The following is an 18367-nucleotide window of genomic DNA, read 5'->3' as shown; positions in this document are numbered from 1 at the left end:
CCACTGGGTCAATGTTGTGGAGCCGGGTACGGATCTGGAGAGTGGCGCTGTACGTGTTCTTCCAACGCCACGGATTGCAGGACTCCAGTCTGTACACATAGACTCCTCCTCCTACTCAAGTTCCTCAGAAACAGCAGAGCAGGAGCCTGTTACGACCGATATGAGCACAGCCGTGGCCAAACGTCAACAGGCTGTACTCAAATTAATTTCTTTGGGGAATCAAAGCCACACAGCGCAGGAGCTCTGGAATGCTATCAAGCTGGAGAGCGATGTGTGGTTTGGGCCAGCGAATCTCCAGCCGGGCTTGGTAGTGTGTGACAATGGCCGAAATCTGGTGGCAGCTCTTGGCCTAGGCAACCTCACACACATCCCATGTCTGGCACATGTTCTTAACTTGGTCGTGCAGAGCTTTCTGAGGGACTATCCGGATCTTGATGCACTGTTGCACAAGGTCCGCATAGAGTGCGCTCACTTGCGACGTTCCAGCACGGCAAGATCGCGCCTCGCTGCTCTGCAGCGACGATTTGGCCTTCCGGAACATCGCATCATATGTGACCTACCCACCCGGTGGAATTCAACGTTACATATGTTGGAGCGGTTGTGTGAGCAGCAGGCAGCAGTCATGGAATACCAGCTGCATCAGGCGCAAACAAGTCGCACTGTGCGCCGTTCACACTTCAGCACCATTGAGTGGGCCTCTATGAAGGACATCTGCCTCGTTTTGCGTGCCTTCGATGAATCCACGCGGATGGCGAGTGCAGATGATGCACTAGTCAGCATGACTGTCCCCCTTATCTGCCTGCTTCAACAAACACTGCAAGCACTAAGGGATGAGGTTTCAGAAGAGGTGGAGGATGAGGAGTCCCAAATGCCATCTGCTTCTGGACAGTCTGCGCTACGTGTTTCCTCACAAAGGCCTAGGCAGGGGACACTTTGTGAGGAGGATGAGGAGGAGTCGATGGAGGAGGAAGACATCTCTCCAGAGGAGGGAGGTACACAAACCTCTACTCAGTATGTACAGCGAGGGTGGGGTGATGCAGAGCAGGTCGAGGTCACGCCTCAAACAGGGGACAGCGGTTCTTTGGCAGTTGGGAGTCTGCAGCACATGGTTGATTTCATGCTGCAGTGCCTGAGAAACGACCGCCGCATCGCCCACATTCTCGTCTCGGCTGATTATTGGGTGTACACCCTCCTAGATCCTCGCTACCGGGACAGCGTACAAAGGCTCATACCAACGTTGAACCGGGAGCGTAAAATGCGGGAGTACGAAGAGTCACTGGTGCAGTCCATAATGTTTTCCATTCCACCCGACAGCATTGTTGCTAGTGCTTTACAAAGCAGCTCTGTGCGTCGAGGCAGTGGAGGAAACTCTGCACAAAGAGGGAGCAGAGGCAGTGCCGCAGCACAAGGCAAGACCACTATGGCCCAAATGTGGCAAAGTTTTGTGTGTCCACCACAATTGTCTACACCATCAGCAACGCCTCGAGTCAGCAGGAGGCAACGCTTCCGTCAGATGGTGTCAGACTACATGTCTTGCCCTGTCGCTGTACTCCCAGATGGCTCTTCCCCCTTCAAGTTTTGGGTCTCTAAGCTGGATACATGGCCAGAGCTTAGCCAGTATGCATTGGAGGTGCTGGCTTGCCCTGCTGCCAGTGTATTAGCGGAACGTGTCTTTAGTGCCGCAGGTGGTGTACTAACAGACCGTCGCACGCGACTATCTTCCGATAATGTTGACCGGCTGACTTTTCTGAAAATGAACAAGGCCTGGATCTCCAAAGACTTTGCCATTCCTCTTACAGACTAAATTAGTGGTTGGCAACTGTATCCAGGTCTGCTGGTGTGTTCATTTTTCTACCACCTGAACTATAATCCCTGTGCTTCAACACAGCCAGTTGTCGCTCAGATGTGTCGTCTGCACAGAGAAACACACTAGCTCCTGTGTTAGTGGGGTTCAGTAACGCCAGCTGATCCCCTGCTGTGTGGACGGCAGAGTCACCAGCTCCATCAACATTCAAACCACTACTGATTTTTAACCGTGCCCAACTTAGGTCTCTGGCTCCACTGTCTCTACTATTTCCCCTGACCTCCAACCCCGCCATCTACATCTCTGAAGTGGCGTCAGCACAATCTACACTTGTTCCTGTGTTCCTGTGGCTCAGTCCCATCAGTTTATCCCCTGATGTGTGTCCGGCAAGGTCTCCTGCTCTGTCCACATTCCCATAACCAGTAGTGGGAATGAGGACAGAGCTGGCGAACTTGCCGGACAAACATCAGGGGATCAACTGATGGGACTGAGCACCAGTAACACAGGAACAAGTGTAGATTGTGCTGACGCCACTTCAGAGATGTAGCTGGCGGGGTTGGAGGCCAGGGTAAATAGTAGAGACAGTGGAGCCAGAGGCCTAAGTGGAGCATGGTTAGAATCAGTAGTAGTCCACAACCTCCATAAAAACCGATGCCCATTGGCCTCTGCATGCGGCATGCGTAATCCTGGGCTCCAACAGCGTCAGTTGGTGTTCAGAAGTGTCGTCTCCACAGAGCCAAACACATTCGTTCAAGTGTTAGTGGGGTTCAGCACTGTCAGCTGTTCCCCTGCTGTGGAGATGGCAAGTCTCCTGCTGCCTTCACCTGCCAAAATCCAGTAGGCCCCAGCCTGCTCCTCGCCTAATCCTGGGCTCCAACAGCGTCAGTTGGTGTTCAGAAGTGTCGTCTCCACAGAGCCAAACACATTCGTTCAAGTGTTAGTGGGGTTCAGCACTGTCAGCTGTTCCCCTGCTGTGGAGATGGCAAGTCTCCTGCTGCATTCACCTGCCAAAATCAAGTAGGCCCCAGCCTGCTCCTCGCCTAATCCTGGGCTCCAACAACGTCAGTTGGTGTTCAGAAGTGTCGTCTCCACAGAGCCAAACACATTCGTTCAAGTGTTAGTGGGGTTCAGCACTGTCAGCTGTTCCCCTGCTGTGGAGATGGCAAGTCTCCTGCTGCATTCACCTGCCAAAATCAAGTAGGCCCCAGCCTGCTCCTCGCCTAATCCTGGGCTCCAACAACGTCAGTTGGTGTTCAGAAGTGTCGTCTCCACAGAGCCAAACACATTCGTTCAAGTGTTAGTGGGGTTCAGCACTGTCAGCTGTTCCCCTGCTGTGGAGATGGCAAGTCTCCTGCTGCATTCACCTGCCAAAATCCAGTAGGCCCCAGCCTGCTCCTCGCCTAATCCTGGGTTCCAACAACGTCAGTTGGTGTTCAGAAGTGTCGTCTCCACAGAGCCAAACACATTCGTTCAAGTGTTAGTGGGGTTCAGCACTGTCAGCTGTTCCCCTGCTGTGGAGATGGCAAGTCTCCTGCTGCATTCACCTGCCAAAATCAAGTAGGCCCCAGCCTGCTCCTCGCCTAATCCTGGGCTCCAACAACGTCAGTTGGTGTTCAGAAGTGTCGTCTCCACAGAGCCAAACACATTCGTTCAAGTGTTAGTGGGGTTCAGCACTGTCAGCTGTTCCCCTGCTGTGGAGATGGCAAGTCTCCTGCTGCATTCACCTGCCAAAATCCAGTAGGCCCCAGCCTGCTCCTCGCCTAATCCTGGGCTCCAACAACGTCAGTTGGTGTTCAGAAGTGTCGTCTCCACAGAGCCAAACACATTCGTTCAAGTGTTAGTGGGGTTCAGCACTGTCAGCTGTTCCCCTGCTGTGGAGATGGCAAGTCTCCTGCTGCATTCACCTGCCAAAATCCAGTAGGCCCCAGCCTGCTCCTCGCCTAATCCTGGGCTCCAACAACGTCAGTTGGTGTTCAGAAGTGTCGTCTCCACAGAGCCAAACACATTCGTTCAAGTGTTAGTGGGGTTCAGCACTGCCAGCTGTTCCCCTGCTGTGGAGATGGCAGTCTCTCCTGCTGTCTCCGCATTACAAAGACAGTAGGCCTCTGCCTACACCCTCCTATTTCCTGGGCTTCAACACAGCCAGTTGTAGCTCGGAAGTGCCGTCCACACGGAAAGAGACACTTGCTCCCGTGTCTCAGTGGGGTTCAGTAACGTCAGCTGATCCCCTGCTTTGTGGATGGCAGTCTCTCCTGCTGTCACCTCTTTCAAAATACAGTAGGCCTCTGCCTACACCCTCCTATTTCCTGGGCTTCAACACAGCCAGTTGTAGTTTGGAAGTGCCGTCCACACGGAAAGAGACACTTGCTCCCGTGTCTCAGTGGGGTTCAGTAACGTCAGCTGATCCCCTGCTGTGTGGATGGCAGTCTCTCCTGCTGTCACCTCTTTCAAAATACAGTAGGCCTCTGCCTACACCCTCCTATTTCCTGGGCTTCAACACAGCCAGTTGTAGTTCGGAAGTGCCGTCCACACGGAAAGAGACACTTGCTCCCGTGTCTCAGTGGGGTTCAGTAACGTTAGCTGATCCCCTGCTTTGTGGATGGCAGTCTCTCCTGCTGTCACCTCTTTCAAAATACAGTAGGCCTCTGCCTACACCCTCCTATTTCCTGGGCTTCAACACAGCCAGTTGTAGTTCGGAAGTGCCGTCCACACGGAAAGAGACACTTGCTCCCGTGTCTCAGTGGGGTTCAGTAACGTCAGCTGATCCCCTGCTGTGTGGATGGCAGTCTCTCCTGCTGTCACCTCATTCAAAATACAGTAGGCCTCTGCCTACACCATCCTATTTCCTGGGCTTCAACACAGCCAGTTGTAGTTCGGAAGTGCCGTCCACACGGAAAGAGACACTTGCTCCCGTGTCTCAGTGGGGTTCAGTAACGTCAGCTGATCCCCTGCTGTGTGGATGGCAGTCTCTCCTGCTGTCACCTCTTTCAAAATACAGTAGGCCTCTGCCTACACCCTCCTATTTCCTGGGCTTCAACACAGCCAGTTGTAGTTCGGAAGTGCCGTCCACACGGAAAGAGACACTTGCTCCCGTGTCTCAGTGGGGTTCAGTAACGTCAGCTGATCCCCTGCTGTGTGGATGGCAGTCTCTCCTGCTGTCACCTCTTTCAAAATACAGTAGGCCTCTGCCTACACCCTCCTATTTCCTGGGCTTCAACACAGCCAGTTGTAGTTCGGAAGTGCCGTCCACACGGAAAGAGACACTTGCTCCCGTGTCTCAGTGGGGTTCAGTAACGTCAGCTGATCCCCTGCTGTGTGGATGGCAGTCTCTCCTGCTGTCACCTCATTCAAAATACAGTAGGCCTCTGCCTACACCATCCTATTTCCTGGGCTTCAACACAGCCAGTTGTAGTTCGGAAGTGCCGTCCACACGGAAAGAGACACTTGCTCCCGTGTCTCAGTGGGGTTCAGTAACGTCAGCTGATCCCCTGCTTTGTGGATGGCAGTCTCTCCTGCTGTCACCTCTTTCAAAATACAGTAGGCCTCTGCCTACACCCTCCTATTTCCTGGGCTTCAACACAGCCAGTTGTAGTTCGGAAGTGCCGTCCACACGGAAAGAGACACTTGCTCCCGTGTCTCAGTGGGGTTCAGTAACGTCAGCTGATCCCCTGCTGTGTGGATGGCAGTCTCTCCTGCTGTCACCTCATTCAAAATACAGTAGGCCTCTGCCTACACCATCCTATTTCCTGGGCTTCAACACAGCCAGTTGTAGTTCGGAAGTGCCGTCCACACGGAAAGAGACACTTGCTCCCGTGTCTCAGTGGGGTTCAGTAACGTCAGCTGATCCCCTGCTTTGTGGATGGCAGTCTCTCCTGCTGTCACCTCATTCAAAATACAGTAGGCCTCTGCCTACACCCTCCTATTTCCTGGGCTTCAACACAGCCAGTTGTAGTTCGGAAGTGCCGTCCACACGGAAAGAGACACTTGCTCCCGTGTCTCAGTGGGGTTCAGTAACGTCAGCTGATCCCCTGCTGTGTGGATGGCAGTCTCTCCTGCTGTCACCTTATTCAAAATACAGTAGGCCTCTGCCTACACCCTCCTATTTCCTGGGCTTCAACACAGCCAGTTGTAGTTCGGAAGTGCCGTCCACACGGAAAGAGACACTTGCTCCCGTGTCTCAGTGGGGTTCAGTAACGTCAGCTGATCCCCTGCTGTGTGGATGGCAGTCTCTCCTGCGGTCACCTCTTTCAAAATACAGTAGGCCTCTGCCTACACCCTCCTATTTCCTGGGCTTCAACACAGCCAGTTGTAGTTCGGAAGTGCCGTCCACACGGAAAGAGACACTTGCTCCCGTGTCTCAGTGGGGTTCAGTAACGTCAGCTGATCCCCTGCTTTGTGGATGGCAGTCTCTCCTGCTGTCACCTCTTTCAAAATACAGTAGGCCTCTGCCTACACCCTCCTATTTCCTGGGCTTCAACACAGCCAGTTGTAGTTCGGAAGTGCCGTCCACACGGAAAGAGACACTTGCTCCCGTGTCTCAGTGGGGTTCAGTAACGTCAGCTGATCCCCTGCTGTGTAGATGGCAAAGTCTCCTGCTGCCTACACAGTCATACCACTACTGATTTTTAACCGTGCTCCAATTAGGCCTGTGGCTCCACTGTCTCTCGTATTTCCCCTGTCTTCCCATTATGGGAATGTGGACAGAGCAGGCGACATTGCCGGACACACATCAGGGGATTAACTGACCGGACTGAACACCTGTAACACAGGAACAAGTGTGGATTGTGCAGACGCCACTTCGGAGCTGTAACTGGCGGGGTTGGAGGACAGGGGAAATACGAAAATCAGTGAAGCCACAGGCCTAAGTGGAGCTTGGTTCAAATTAGTAGTCTACAACCGATCTTAAAATTTCTTCAATGCAGCCTCAGCCTGCTCCGTGCTTGTCCCTGGGCTTCAACACAGCCAGTTGTTGCTCGGAAGTGCCGTCTTCACAGAGTAAAACACTAGCTCCTGTGTTTGTGGGGTTCAGTAACGTCAGCTGTTCCCCTGCTGTTTTGATGGCAATCTGTCCTGCTGCCTCCCAATTGACAGCACATCAGGCCTCAGCCTGCTAAGTGCTTGTCCTGGGCTCCAACATCGCCAGTTGCTGCTCATAACTGACTTTGGCACGGGTACTCCCTCCTGCCCAGCTTGGTTCCAGCCCTGCCTGCTGTTTCCGGGAAGTGTCAATGTCAGTTTGCCACCCCAAGTTGCCATGTCGTGTTGCGGTTGGGTTAGCCGAGGCTAGGGTGCCAGCAGTTTAGGTGCTTCCTATGTGGACTGCGGGTTCTGGTAAGAAAGGCTTGTTCCATAGTGCCAGTAGGACAAGCACCCCCTGTAGGACTGTGTGATTCGGTAACTGCGGCCAGCTTGCGGCATGCCAACTTTGCTTTTCAGGGGTAACTTCTGATACCCCTCCGTGTTCCAGCACCGTCAGCTGGTTCTCGTCAGAGCCTTTGGCCTAGGTGCCTCCATCTCGGTATCCGAGTTCCGGCAACGTCTGCTGGTCCTTGGTAGTGCTTTGTAGCACAGGTACCTCCTGCTTAGTAACCGTGTTCCAGCACCGTCAGCTGGTCCTCGGTTGTGCCATTGGCTCTTATTCCTTCTGCTGCCCCTCCGGGTGCCAGCACTGTCAGCTGGTCCTCGCTATTTCCATTTGCTCTTGCAGCTTATGCTACCCCTCCGGGTTCCTGCACCGTCAGCTGGTTCTCGGCAGAGCCTTTGGCCTAGGTGCCTCCATCTCGGTATCCGAGTTCCGGCAACGTCTGCTGGTCCTTGGTAGTGCTTTGTAGCACAGGTACCTCCTGCTTAGTAACTGGGTTCCAGCACCGTCAGCTGGTCCTTGGTTGTGCCATTGGCTCTTATTCCTTCTGCTGCCCCTCCGGGTGCCAGCACTGTCAGCTGGTCCTCGCTATTTCCATTTGCTCTTGCAGCTTATGCTACCCCTCCGGGTTCCAGCACCGTCAGCTGGTTCTCGTCAGAGCCTTTGGCCTAGGTGCCTCCATCTCGGTATCCGAGTTCCGGCAACGTCTGCTGGTCCTTGGTAGTGCTTTGTAGCACAGGTACCTCCTGCTTAGTAACCGGGTTCCAGCACCGTCAGCTGGTCCTCGGTAGTGCCATTGGCTCTTGTTCGTTCTGCTGCCCCTCCCGGTGCCAGTACCGTCAGCTGGTTCAAGAGGACAAAGAACAGGAAGACAACCACCAAGATGCAGAACAACAAGAGAGAGAAGACCAAGAAGCATAAAAAAAACAAAGCAGAAGAACATTAAGCATAAGACTAATACTCTGAGCAAATGATATTATCTTATTTATAAGCAGAAGACGACTAAGCAGTGTATGGGGGTGAGTCCGTTCCTCCTCGTGGTGCCCCTGGAAAAGGCCTGCTGCTGCAGGCCAAACTGAACGCGGACAAATCCTGTTGTAAATCTTTTGTGACAGGCAGAACGGAAGGTGTAAACTTCTAACTTTTCCAGATAACAACTACAGGAATGCCTGACACAAACAAGAATATGATGAAGAAGAATAGGAAGAAGATGAAGAAGTTGAATATGTAGAATAATAATTGTTGAATAAGAAGAATATGAAGAATGTAAGAAAAGGAAGAAGAAGAAGAAGAATGTAAAAAAAGGAAGTAGAAGAATTTAAAAAAGGAAGAAGAAGAAGAAGAATGTAAAAAAAGGAATAAGAAGAAGAATGTAAAAAAAGGAAGAAGAAGAATGTAAAAAAAGGAAGTAGAAGAATGTAAAAAAAGGAGGAAGAAGAAGAAGAAGAATGTAAAAAAAGGAATAAGAAGAAGAAGAAGGTAAAAAAAAGGAAGAAGAATAAGAAAGAAGAAGAAAGAAGAAGAAGACATACATGTCTGGCAAAATATAAATGAGGCTAACATAGTCAATATCTTTGTAACTCCTAACATCTTTAAAAAAAAAGTTTAATTCCTGCTATTCCATTTGATTGGGCTAAACCTCTATGGCTTTAATGTCTCCTCCACCTCCCACAATACATTCTACATTATTCTTAGTTGTTTTTCTTCATGTAGAATTAACCTACAAGGAAAGAAAGGTTTTTTTTTAATTCCGATATTTTGGCCCCATTGACTTGCATTGGTTCCCGGTATCGGAATCGGCGATACCGATACTTTTTTTTTAAGATCGGCCGATCCATTCCGATCCGATATTTTCAAGTATCGGCTGGTATCGCTCAACTCTACACAAGACATTTTTTGATCGCTTTCTGTTCGATCTTTGGTAGGCAGAATGAACAAAAAACAGCAATTTAGTATTTTTTCATGCCATTCCACTTGCGATGAAATTGATATGGCAGCTTTATTCTTCAGCTCAGTACGATCACAGCGATACCTCATAATATAGTTTTTCTTATGTTTTGGCGCTTTTACACAAAAACTATTTTATAGAAAAAAATATTTTTTTGCATCGCTTAATTCTGAGAGCTATAACTTTTTTATTTTTCCGCCAATGGAGCTGTATAATGGCTTGATTTTTGCGGAACAAGATGATATTTCAGCGATACTATTTTAATTTACATTGAATTTTTTATCGCATTTTATTTTTTTTTTTGTTTAGCAGTATGATGAAATGATAAACCATGTTTTTTCTTTTGCCTCGTTTTTTTTTACGGTGTTCACTAAAGGGGTTAACTAATTGCAGTTTTAAAGGTTGGGTCATTCCGGATGCGGCGATTCAAAAAAATGTGTACGTTTTATTTCATAAAAAAATATTTATTTATTAGTACAATATATTTGTTTTTTTATTATTTTGTGATTTTTTTAATATACACTTTTCTTAAATTTTTTTTTTTACTTTGTCCCACTATGGGACTTTAACATCTCTGATTGCAGGTATAAAGCATAGCAATGCAAGAACATTGCTATGCTTTATAACCTGTCAGCGCTGCAGACACAAGTTAGTTAGATCATGCACTTCACATGATCTAACTAAGGCTAGGTTCACATTTGCGGATGGCCAAACTGCGGAGGGCTGCAGACTTCCTCTGTGAAGATCCACCCACTGCCGCATCTCCTCCGGTCAGCTCTACATACGTCTGCATGCGGCCTGCGTACCTATCTTTAACATTGGGTATGCAGGTCGTGCGGATGTATGCGGATGCCTCCGCATGTGTCGTTTTGACGATGCGGCGACCGCATCAAATTCCAACATTTTGCGTTCAACATCCGCATACATCCGCATGACTTGCGCACCCAATGTTAAAGAAAGGTACGCAGGCCTCATGCAAATGTAGGCAGAGCTGGCCGGAGAAGGTGCGGCAGTGGGCGGAGCTTCACGGAGGAAGTCCGCAGCCCTCTGCAGCTCGGCCATCCGCAAATGTGAACCTAGCCTTACTTGCTTGAGCCTGGTGACCCGGATGCCATCATGACAACATTGGGTCACAATGGTAACGATCAGAATCTCGATGATGGGTGCCGATCATAGAGCAGAGGAGGCTCCCTCCCTCGATCGCAGCATTTAGAGGCTTAAACTGCCAGAAGCGGTGTCGGCATTGCTACTGGCAGTGTGTGCCGAGTGTCAGCTGTCATATTTAACATATTTTGCTGTTCCTGTTAAATATATTACATTTTTGCATAAGCAGTTGTGCTCAAAAGTTTACATACCCAGGCAGAATTTTTGGTTTCTTGGCCTTTTTTCAGAGAATATGAATGATAGCACCAAAACTTTTTCTCCACTCATGGTCAGTGGTTGGGTGAAGCCATTTATTGCCAAACTACTGTGTTTTTTCTTTTTAAATCAAAATGACAATTGAAAACATCCAAATGACCCTGATAAAAAGTTTACATACCCCATTTCTTAACACCATGTATTGCCCCCTCTAACATCAATGACAGCTTGAAGTCTTTTGTGGTAGTTGTGGATGAGGTTCTTTATTTTCTAAGATGATAAAGCTGCCCACTCTTCTTGGCAAAAAGCCTCCAGTTCCTGTAAATTCCTGGGCTGTCTAACATGAACTGTGCCCTTGAGATCTCCCCAGAGTGGCTCAATGATATTGAGGTCAGGAGCCTGAGATGGCCACTCCAGAACCTTCACTTTGTTCTGCTGTAGCCAATGACAGGTCGACTTGGCCTTGTGTTTTGGATCGTTGTCATGTTGGAACATCCAAGTACGTCCCAAGCGCAGCTTCCAGGCTGATGATTGCAAATTTGCATCCAGTATTTGCTGATAATGTGCTGCATTCATCTTTCTTTCAAATTTTACCAAGTTTCCTGTACCTTTGTAGCTCACACATCCCCAAAACATCAGCAATTCACCTCTGTGCTTTACAGTAGGAATGGTTTTCCCATTGGTGTTGACCTCTCTCCAAATGTAATGTTTATGGTTGTGGCCAAAAGTTCAAATTTGGTCTCATCACTCCAATTTACCTTGTTCCAGAGGTTTTGAGGCTTGTCTCTGTGCTGTTTTGAGCGTTGTAGGCGAGATACTTTGTGGCATTTGCGCAGTTATGGCTTTCTTCTGGCGACTCGACCATGCAGCCCATTTTTCTTCAAGTGCCTCCTTATTGTGCATTTTGAAACAGCCACACTGCTATTTTTCAGAGAGTCTTGTGTTTCAGCTGTTGTTATTTGTGGGTTTTTACTTTGCATCCCGAACAATTTTACTGGTAGTTGTGGACAACATTTTTGTTGGTCTTCCTGACTGTGGTTTTGTTTTTACAGAGTCTCTGATTTTCCATTTGTTAATTACAGTTTGAACGCTGCTGACTGGCATTACCAATTCCTTGGATATCTTTCTACATCCCTTTCCTGTTTCAAACAGTTCTAATACCTTGTCCCGTAGATCCATTGACAATTCTTTTGCTTTCCCCATGACTCACAATCCAGAAACATCAGTGGCTGGATAAAAGATGCAAGAGTCTGTCTGGATCCCAGAAACTCACTCAGCTATTACGCACACACACTGTTTACAACCAAATAGGTCACAGGTGAGGAGAGGATGTTACCTTTAGTAGCCATTCAAACCCATTTGTGTCAACTTCTGTGCATGTTATCAGGCCAAAATCAACAGGGTATGTGAACTTTTGATCAGGGTCATTTGGATTGTCATTATGATTTAAAAGGAGAAAACACAGTAGTTTGACAATAAATGGTTTCACCCAAACACTAACCATGAGTGCAGAAAAAGCTTTGGTGTTATCATTCATATTCTCTGAAAAAGCGCAAATAAAGCAGAAATTCTGCCGGGGTATGTTAACTTTTGAGCACAACTGTACTAAGAAATCACTGACAGATAATATTTTTTATGGGCTCATTGGAAAACCGTAATAAATCATTATAAGTGATCCATGTCTACAGCCCAGAATTCTGATATGAAGACAATAGCTGCATTCACTGTAAAGTGTAACATCATGATCATTACAGTCAGAATAATCTGTATCAGTTTTTTCAGCCTCAAAAGAATCATGGACGGCATAAATTTTATTTGTACGGACTGGGCAAAGAAAACGTTTCCTACTTTTATGGACTGTCCTGGAATTTCTGGATGGTTCGCAACCCTGGTCACAATTTAATCATAACCCAAATTTAAGATTCTCAATTACTGAGGTGAGAAGAAAAGAGTAGTCCTGAGATGCTGCTACTGACTAGAAGCCAAAGCACCACATAAGAGGTACCTGAAGGGATCTGTCAGCATGTTTTTACATAAGCAGCTGTCCAGTGCATTGACACCCATGCATTTCCAGTTCAATTTTCATATAGCTCTACCCTCGATTGTCATTGGATTTCTATAGAAAAAGTACAGTTTTATTGTATTTTTATGGGTTTGCAACAGACATACTACTACTTCCATATGTAAAAACTCACTGACAGTTTCCCCTTAAATTCAAGAAAATGTAGTTAATTCACCTTAATAGAAAAGTAGGATTATTAGCAAAAGGTGCAAATACAATGACATTAATGACATTATTACAAGCTCATCACGCAGGTTCAGTAGTTTTACAGCAATATATATATATATATATATATATATATATATATACACACATACATACATACACACAGTACAGGCCAAAAGTGTGGACACACCTTCTCATTCAAAGAGTTTTTTTATTTTCATGACTATGAAAATTGTGGATTCACTTTGAAGGCATCAAAACTATGCATATACACATGTGGAATTATATAATTAACAAAAAAGTGTGAAACAACAGAAAATACTATGTGTCTTATATTCTAGGTTCTTTAAAGTAGCCACCTTTTGCTTTGATTACTGCTTTGCACATTCTTGGCATTCTCTTGATGAGCTTCAAGAGGTAGTCACCGGAAATGGTTTTCACTTCACAGGTGTGCCCTGTCAGGTTTAAAAAGTGGGATTTCTTGCCTTATAAATGGGGTTGGGACCATCAGTTGTGTTGTGCAGAAGTCTGGTGGATACACAGCTGATAGTCCTACTGAATAGACTGTTAGAATTTGTATTATGGCAAGAAAAAGCGGCTAAGTAAAGAAAAACGAGTGGCCATCATTACTTTAAGAAATGAAGGTCAGTCAGTCCGAAAAACTGGGAAAACTTTGAAAGTGTCCCCAAGTGCAGTAGCAAAAACCTTCAAGCGCTACAAAGAAACTGGCTCACATGAGGACCGCCCCAGGAAAGGAAGACCAAGAGTCACCTCTGCTACGGAGGATAAGTTCATCCGAGTCACCAGCCTAAGAAATCACAGGGTAACAGCAGCTCAGATTAGAGACCAGGTCAATGCCACACAGAGTTCTAGCAGCAAACACATCTCTACAACAACTGTTAAGAGGAGACTTTGTGCAGCAGGCCTTCATGGTAAAAATAGCTGCTAGGAAACCACTGCTAAGGACAGGCTACAAGCAGAAGAGACTTGTTTGGGCTAGAGAACACAAGGAATGGACATTAGACCAGTGGAAATCTGTGCTTTGGTCTGATGAGTCCAAATTTGAGATCTTTGGTTCCAACCACCGTGACTTTGTGCGACGCAGAAAAGGTGAACGGATGGACTCTACATGCCTGGTTCCCACCGTGAAGCATGGAGGAGGAGGTGTGATGGTGTGGGGGTGCTTTGCTGGTGACACCGTTGGGGATTTATTCAAAATTGAAGGCATACTGAACCAGCATGGCTACCACAGCATCTTGCAGCGGCATGCTATTCCATCCGGTTTGCGTTTAGTTGGACCATCATTTATTTTTCAACAGGACAATGACCCCAAACACACCTCCAGGCTGTGTAAGGGCTATTTTACCAAGAAGGAGAGTGATGGGGTGCTATGCCAGATGACCTTGCCTCCACAGTCACCAGACCTGAACCCAATCAAGATGGTTTGGGGTGAGCTGGACCGCAGAGTGAAGGCAAAAGGGCCAACAAGTGCTAAGCATCTCTGGGAACACCTTCAAGACTGTTGGAAGACCATTTCTGGTGACTACCTCTTGAAGCTCATCAAGAGAATGCCAAGAGTGTGCAAAGCAGTAATCAAAGCAAAAGGTGGCTACTTTGAAGAACCTAGAATATCTAGAATATAAGACATATTTTCAGTTGTTTCATACTTTTTTGTTAATTACATAATTTCACATGTGTTAATTCATAGTTTTGATGCCTTCAGAGTGAATCTACAATTTTCATAGCCATGAAAATAAAGAAAACTCTTTCAATGAGGTGTGTCCAAACTTTTGGTCTGTACTATATACACACACACACACACACACACACACACACACACACACACACACACACACACACACACACACACACACACTATAAACTATACAATACCTGCCCATGAATTCTTAGGTTTCAAATATTTTGTTTTGTGATGAGCATGGATTATGACATAATGAAAAAATATCCATTAGTGACCAGCGCCGATAACTTACTGGTAAACCTGGGAGACCCGGTAGCCCTGGTTCCCCTTTATGTCCTGGCTGAGAAAAACCATTCACTTCTCCTGGCTCCCCCTAAGGAAAATAATGGCATTAAAGCAAAATGTGCATAGAAAGATTACTGCTGACATCTAGTGGTTGAATCATAAACTGCAACTTTTCAATTCCGTCATTCAGGTCATATAAAATAAAAGGGGAAAACATTCAGGGCTTCAATACAGTCCCTTTTGAAAAGGTCCCATAGGTGCCACATGGGATATATGATGGTACATATGCTCTGAGAACAAAACAGAACAAGTCTTCTTGGCTTAAAAGCACAGTAGTGAAAATCATCACAAAGCTGAACACAGCTTCTTGACATCTATCATTACATTAAAATATTATACCCTCTCATAAAGAGCTACATCTGACACAATTCATAAACTGCACTTAAGAAGTACACTGGATGTATGGAGGGCTCGTTGCCAAGAAAGAGAGCAACAGCCTGTTCCAATTTGTTACTTCTCCACCTACACTGAAGTCTTCATCATCATCATCATAAAATTAGACCCTATTGCGCTTTTCCATTTTTATCTAATGATAAAAAGAGACATTTTATCTGCTGACTTACTTTTAAACCTGGTAATCCAGGGGGACCCTGAAAACAAATAAAAATGGCAAAATTAAGAGAAACCACAGAAAACGCAGGACTTCAGTGAATATTAGGTAGGTCTGCCCACCATGGTAAGAGATGACAAAATATTGGCATATGGCATCACTAACTGACTGATAATAGTCCACTTATGCACTTAACTGCACAGATTTGCTCCCGGCCCCACAGTGTTTGGGAATGCAGTTATTAGTAGGAATCTGCACTGGAGTTCCCTTCTCTGCACCACGGGGTGTCAGGAGCACAGCGGTACAATAGGAAAGCCTGTACGTGCTTCTATTCTCCAGATCCACAGGCATCACAGAGGCGGATCAGTGGGATTGTCCTAGCAATGGTCAGAGACTTCTATGATGAGAATGCTTTTTTATACTTATGTTACAACTAAGTCAAACTAAATATAAAATGCTGATAAATTTACCTTACAGCTTAAATGAGTATTCCCATTATATCACTAGAATATACCAGCACTTTATGAGTGACGGAGATACAACCGTAGCGACCCTTAAGAATAAATGAGTTGCAGCACTTTCAGCATTGTGGACCCTTCACTGTTTTTCCCTGACATCAGCACTAAGACCCCCACACTGTGCAGGGAACTGCAACCACCCTAATGACTTAAACTGAACAGAGCTGCGGCTCCCCAGCACAGAAGATGGGCATGTTGCTGCATTGAGGTGCCATATACCTCCAATGACCGTGGAGCACTGGTATACTATAGCCATATTCCATCACTTTGTAACAAGGTAAGGTGCCTTGAATTCAACAATTTAGCTCTTACCTGTGGACCTTGAAGACCTGGAATTCCTGAACCTCCTGGAAAGCCACGATCACCCTACCAAACAAAGAACAGTATTAAAGTGGTTGAACAAAAATGTTAAAAATGTATCTTTGCATCAGGATACCTCTGGGACCTGCAATTGTGTGCAAAATGGGGTTCCCGCTGTCCAATATTCCAGCCAATGTCTGACCACCCATGTGTGGTTACGTGGCGACACATGTGCCAGCGCTCTCCATGTATTGCTACGGAAGTTCTGAACACAGTAAGGAATGTTTGCTCAGTATGGGTGCGTCGGACCAAGCTGTCAGAAACACCCTGCATGATAGGGTCCGAAGCTCTGTAATTGGGCCTGTGCTGACAGCCCAGTACCATGCAGCCTGACTGTATTCACCTGGAAATAACAGGACTGGCAGGTCTCATATTGGCATCCCGTGCTCCTCATAGATGAGGGTCACACTAAGCACAGGTGACAGACATTACAGTCTGGCGAAGCAATGTTAAACGTTATGCTGCCTGCACATTCATCCAGCATGACCGGATCGGCGGAGGGTCAGTGATGGTCTTATGAATCATATTCTTGGAGGGTCACTCAAACCTTTATTTTCTTTGTAAACAAATAAATAATACATTTTCATACCTTTGTCCCATTGCATCCTGGAATTCCAGCAGGTCCGGGAGCTCCATCCTGCCCAGGTAACCCCTGAAATAACAATTTGAATGGTTAAGTGGATAGTTATCACCAAATAAACATATTCGGCAGATTATAGCGTTGTACTTACAGGCAACCCAGGAGCACCAGGAAATCCCGGAAGTCCTGGAGGTCCCTAAAAAGATAAATATTTATTAAAAATTCAAGCTAAAATCGAGTTCCCTTCAAACTGATAAAGAGGAGAAACTTCATTCCACTCATTCAATGTACGTCCTGATCTGATACCACTACAAATGTTGGGTCTATAGAAATATGACATTAAAATAGCATATAAAACTAAAGAGACACACAGTCTAGTTTTATTATTCAGTGAAACAAGGTACATACTCTTATCCCTTTGGGTCCGAGTGGTCCTGGTGTGCCATCATCACCCTAAAATCAGAAAATTGCATTAATGAAAATTTTATTAATCAAACTAGGAATCTGAAAAAAAACAGAAAAAAATGTGAAGCAATGTGTAAATACAATTAAAAAGCTGAATGGCAGAACATGCACTAAAAAAACCCTTATGACTGGTTGGGAATAAGAGGGTAAAATCACATGACAAAATATTCATGGCTGATTTATTTCTATGTGTGTATTTACTGACACCTAATGGTAAAGTTAATAATTGCAATCTTGATTCCAGCCAGCTATTAGCAAAATAGCAAAGTAAAACTTGCTGATAGAAAATTAGACGTGTTACATTTTCACAAAAAAAGGCTAGATTTTGATTTATCCATATGTAACTGATCTTTTTCAAGTACTTTATTAATTGTTACCTATCTGCTACTTATCTTTATTTTTTAAAAGTAGTTATTAAAGTACATGTTTCTATTGCCATCTAATGGCGAAAATAATTATTGCATCTCATGGCTACAAACATATTGTACACCTATATTGTATCATAAGTGTTGTAATTAATAACCATATTGCGGAACAATCAAAAGTCATAATCACTTGACTTTAATTTGTATGATATTGCAGACAAACTTTTTTTCTTACCTTTTGACCCCGAGATCCAGGTGGCCCTTCAGGTCCTGGAAATCCAGGTAAACCAAGCTGTCCTTCTAATCCCGGAAGTCCCCTCTCTCCCTATTAAAACAAATGAGTAACAAAGACAACATTTATCTTTATTGTAATGACTCTATGTAACCTGTTTGCAATTATATTAAGGACTCTAAAAGCTTAAAAGGAAGTGTGAAAGACAGCAAAAAATCAGAAGTACAGACATACCAGTCCTATCATCATCCTTCTTGTCATCGGTTTGCAGAAGTAACAATTGCTACATATGTAAAATAAATAACCACCTATACACAATGCTATCATTCTATTATTGGATGCATGGTTGGGGGTGAGCAAATTGGGCAGTGAAACCTTTAACCGTAAAAGAGCCCTTGAACATGGGGTCCCCTGCACCTTATTGACAGGGGAGTGGAATCATTTTCTGCTTTATTGTAAACTTTTAAAATGTTTTCTTTGTTAGTGTGGCGCTGATCACATATGTCAGAATATGGCTAATAGGAAGAAACATGAAAACATGAAGAACTTT

At 45.8% G+C, this 18367-nt stretch overlaps 1 protein-coding gene across 1 annotated transcript in view; it reads right to left on the bottom strand.

The window, feature by feature from the left end:
• COL4A5 (collagen type IV alpha 5 chain) overlaps positions 1 to 18367 on the bottom strand; it is a 358955-nt gene that overhangs the window by 200668 nt on the left and 139920 nt on the right. The window contains exons 3-9 of the mRNA XM_073547642.1: positions 17821 to 17910; positions 17164 to 17208; positions 16907 to 16951; positions 16765 to 16827; positions 16128 to 16181; positions 15311 to 15337; positions 14695 to 14775 (exon numbers count right to left, since the gene is read on the bottom strand). Of these exons, the coding sequence (XP_073403743.1) occupies positions 14695 to 14775; positions 15311 to 15337; positions 16128 to 16181; positions 16765 to 16827; positions 16907 to 16951; positions 17164 to 17208; positions 17821 to 17910 (405 nt within the window). The remainder of the gene's footprint in view (positions 1 to 14694; positions 14776 to 15310; positions 15338 to 16127; positions 16182 to 16764; positions 16828 to 16906; positions 16952 to 17163; positions 17209 to 17820; positions 17911 to 18367) is intronic.

The sequence above is a fragment of the Dendrobates tinctorius genome, unplaced genomic scaffold (genome assembly GCF_039654945.1).
Source record: "Dendrobates tinctorius isolate UK_male_01 unplaced genomic scaffold, ASM3965494v1 ptg000154l, whole genome shotgun sequence".
NCBI classification, from domain to species: domain Eukaryota; kingdom Metazoa; phylum Chordata; class Amphibia; order Anura; family Dendrobatidae; genus Dendrobates; species Dendrobates tinctorius.
Note: the sequence above shows the minus strand (reverse complement) of the source record. Positions and strands in the feature narration are given on the sequence as shown.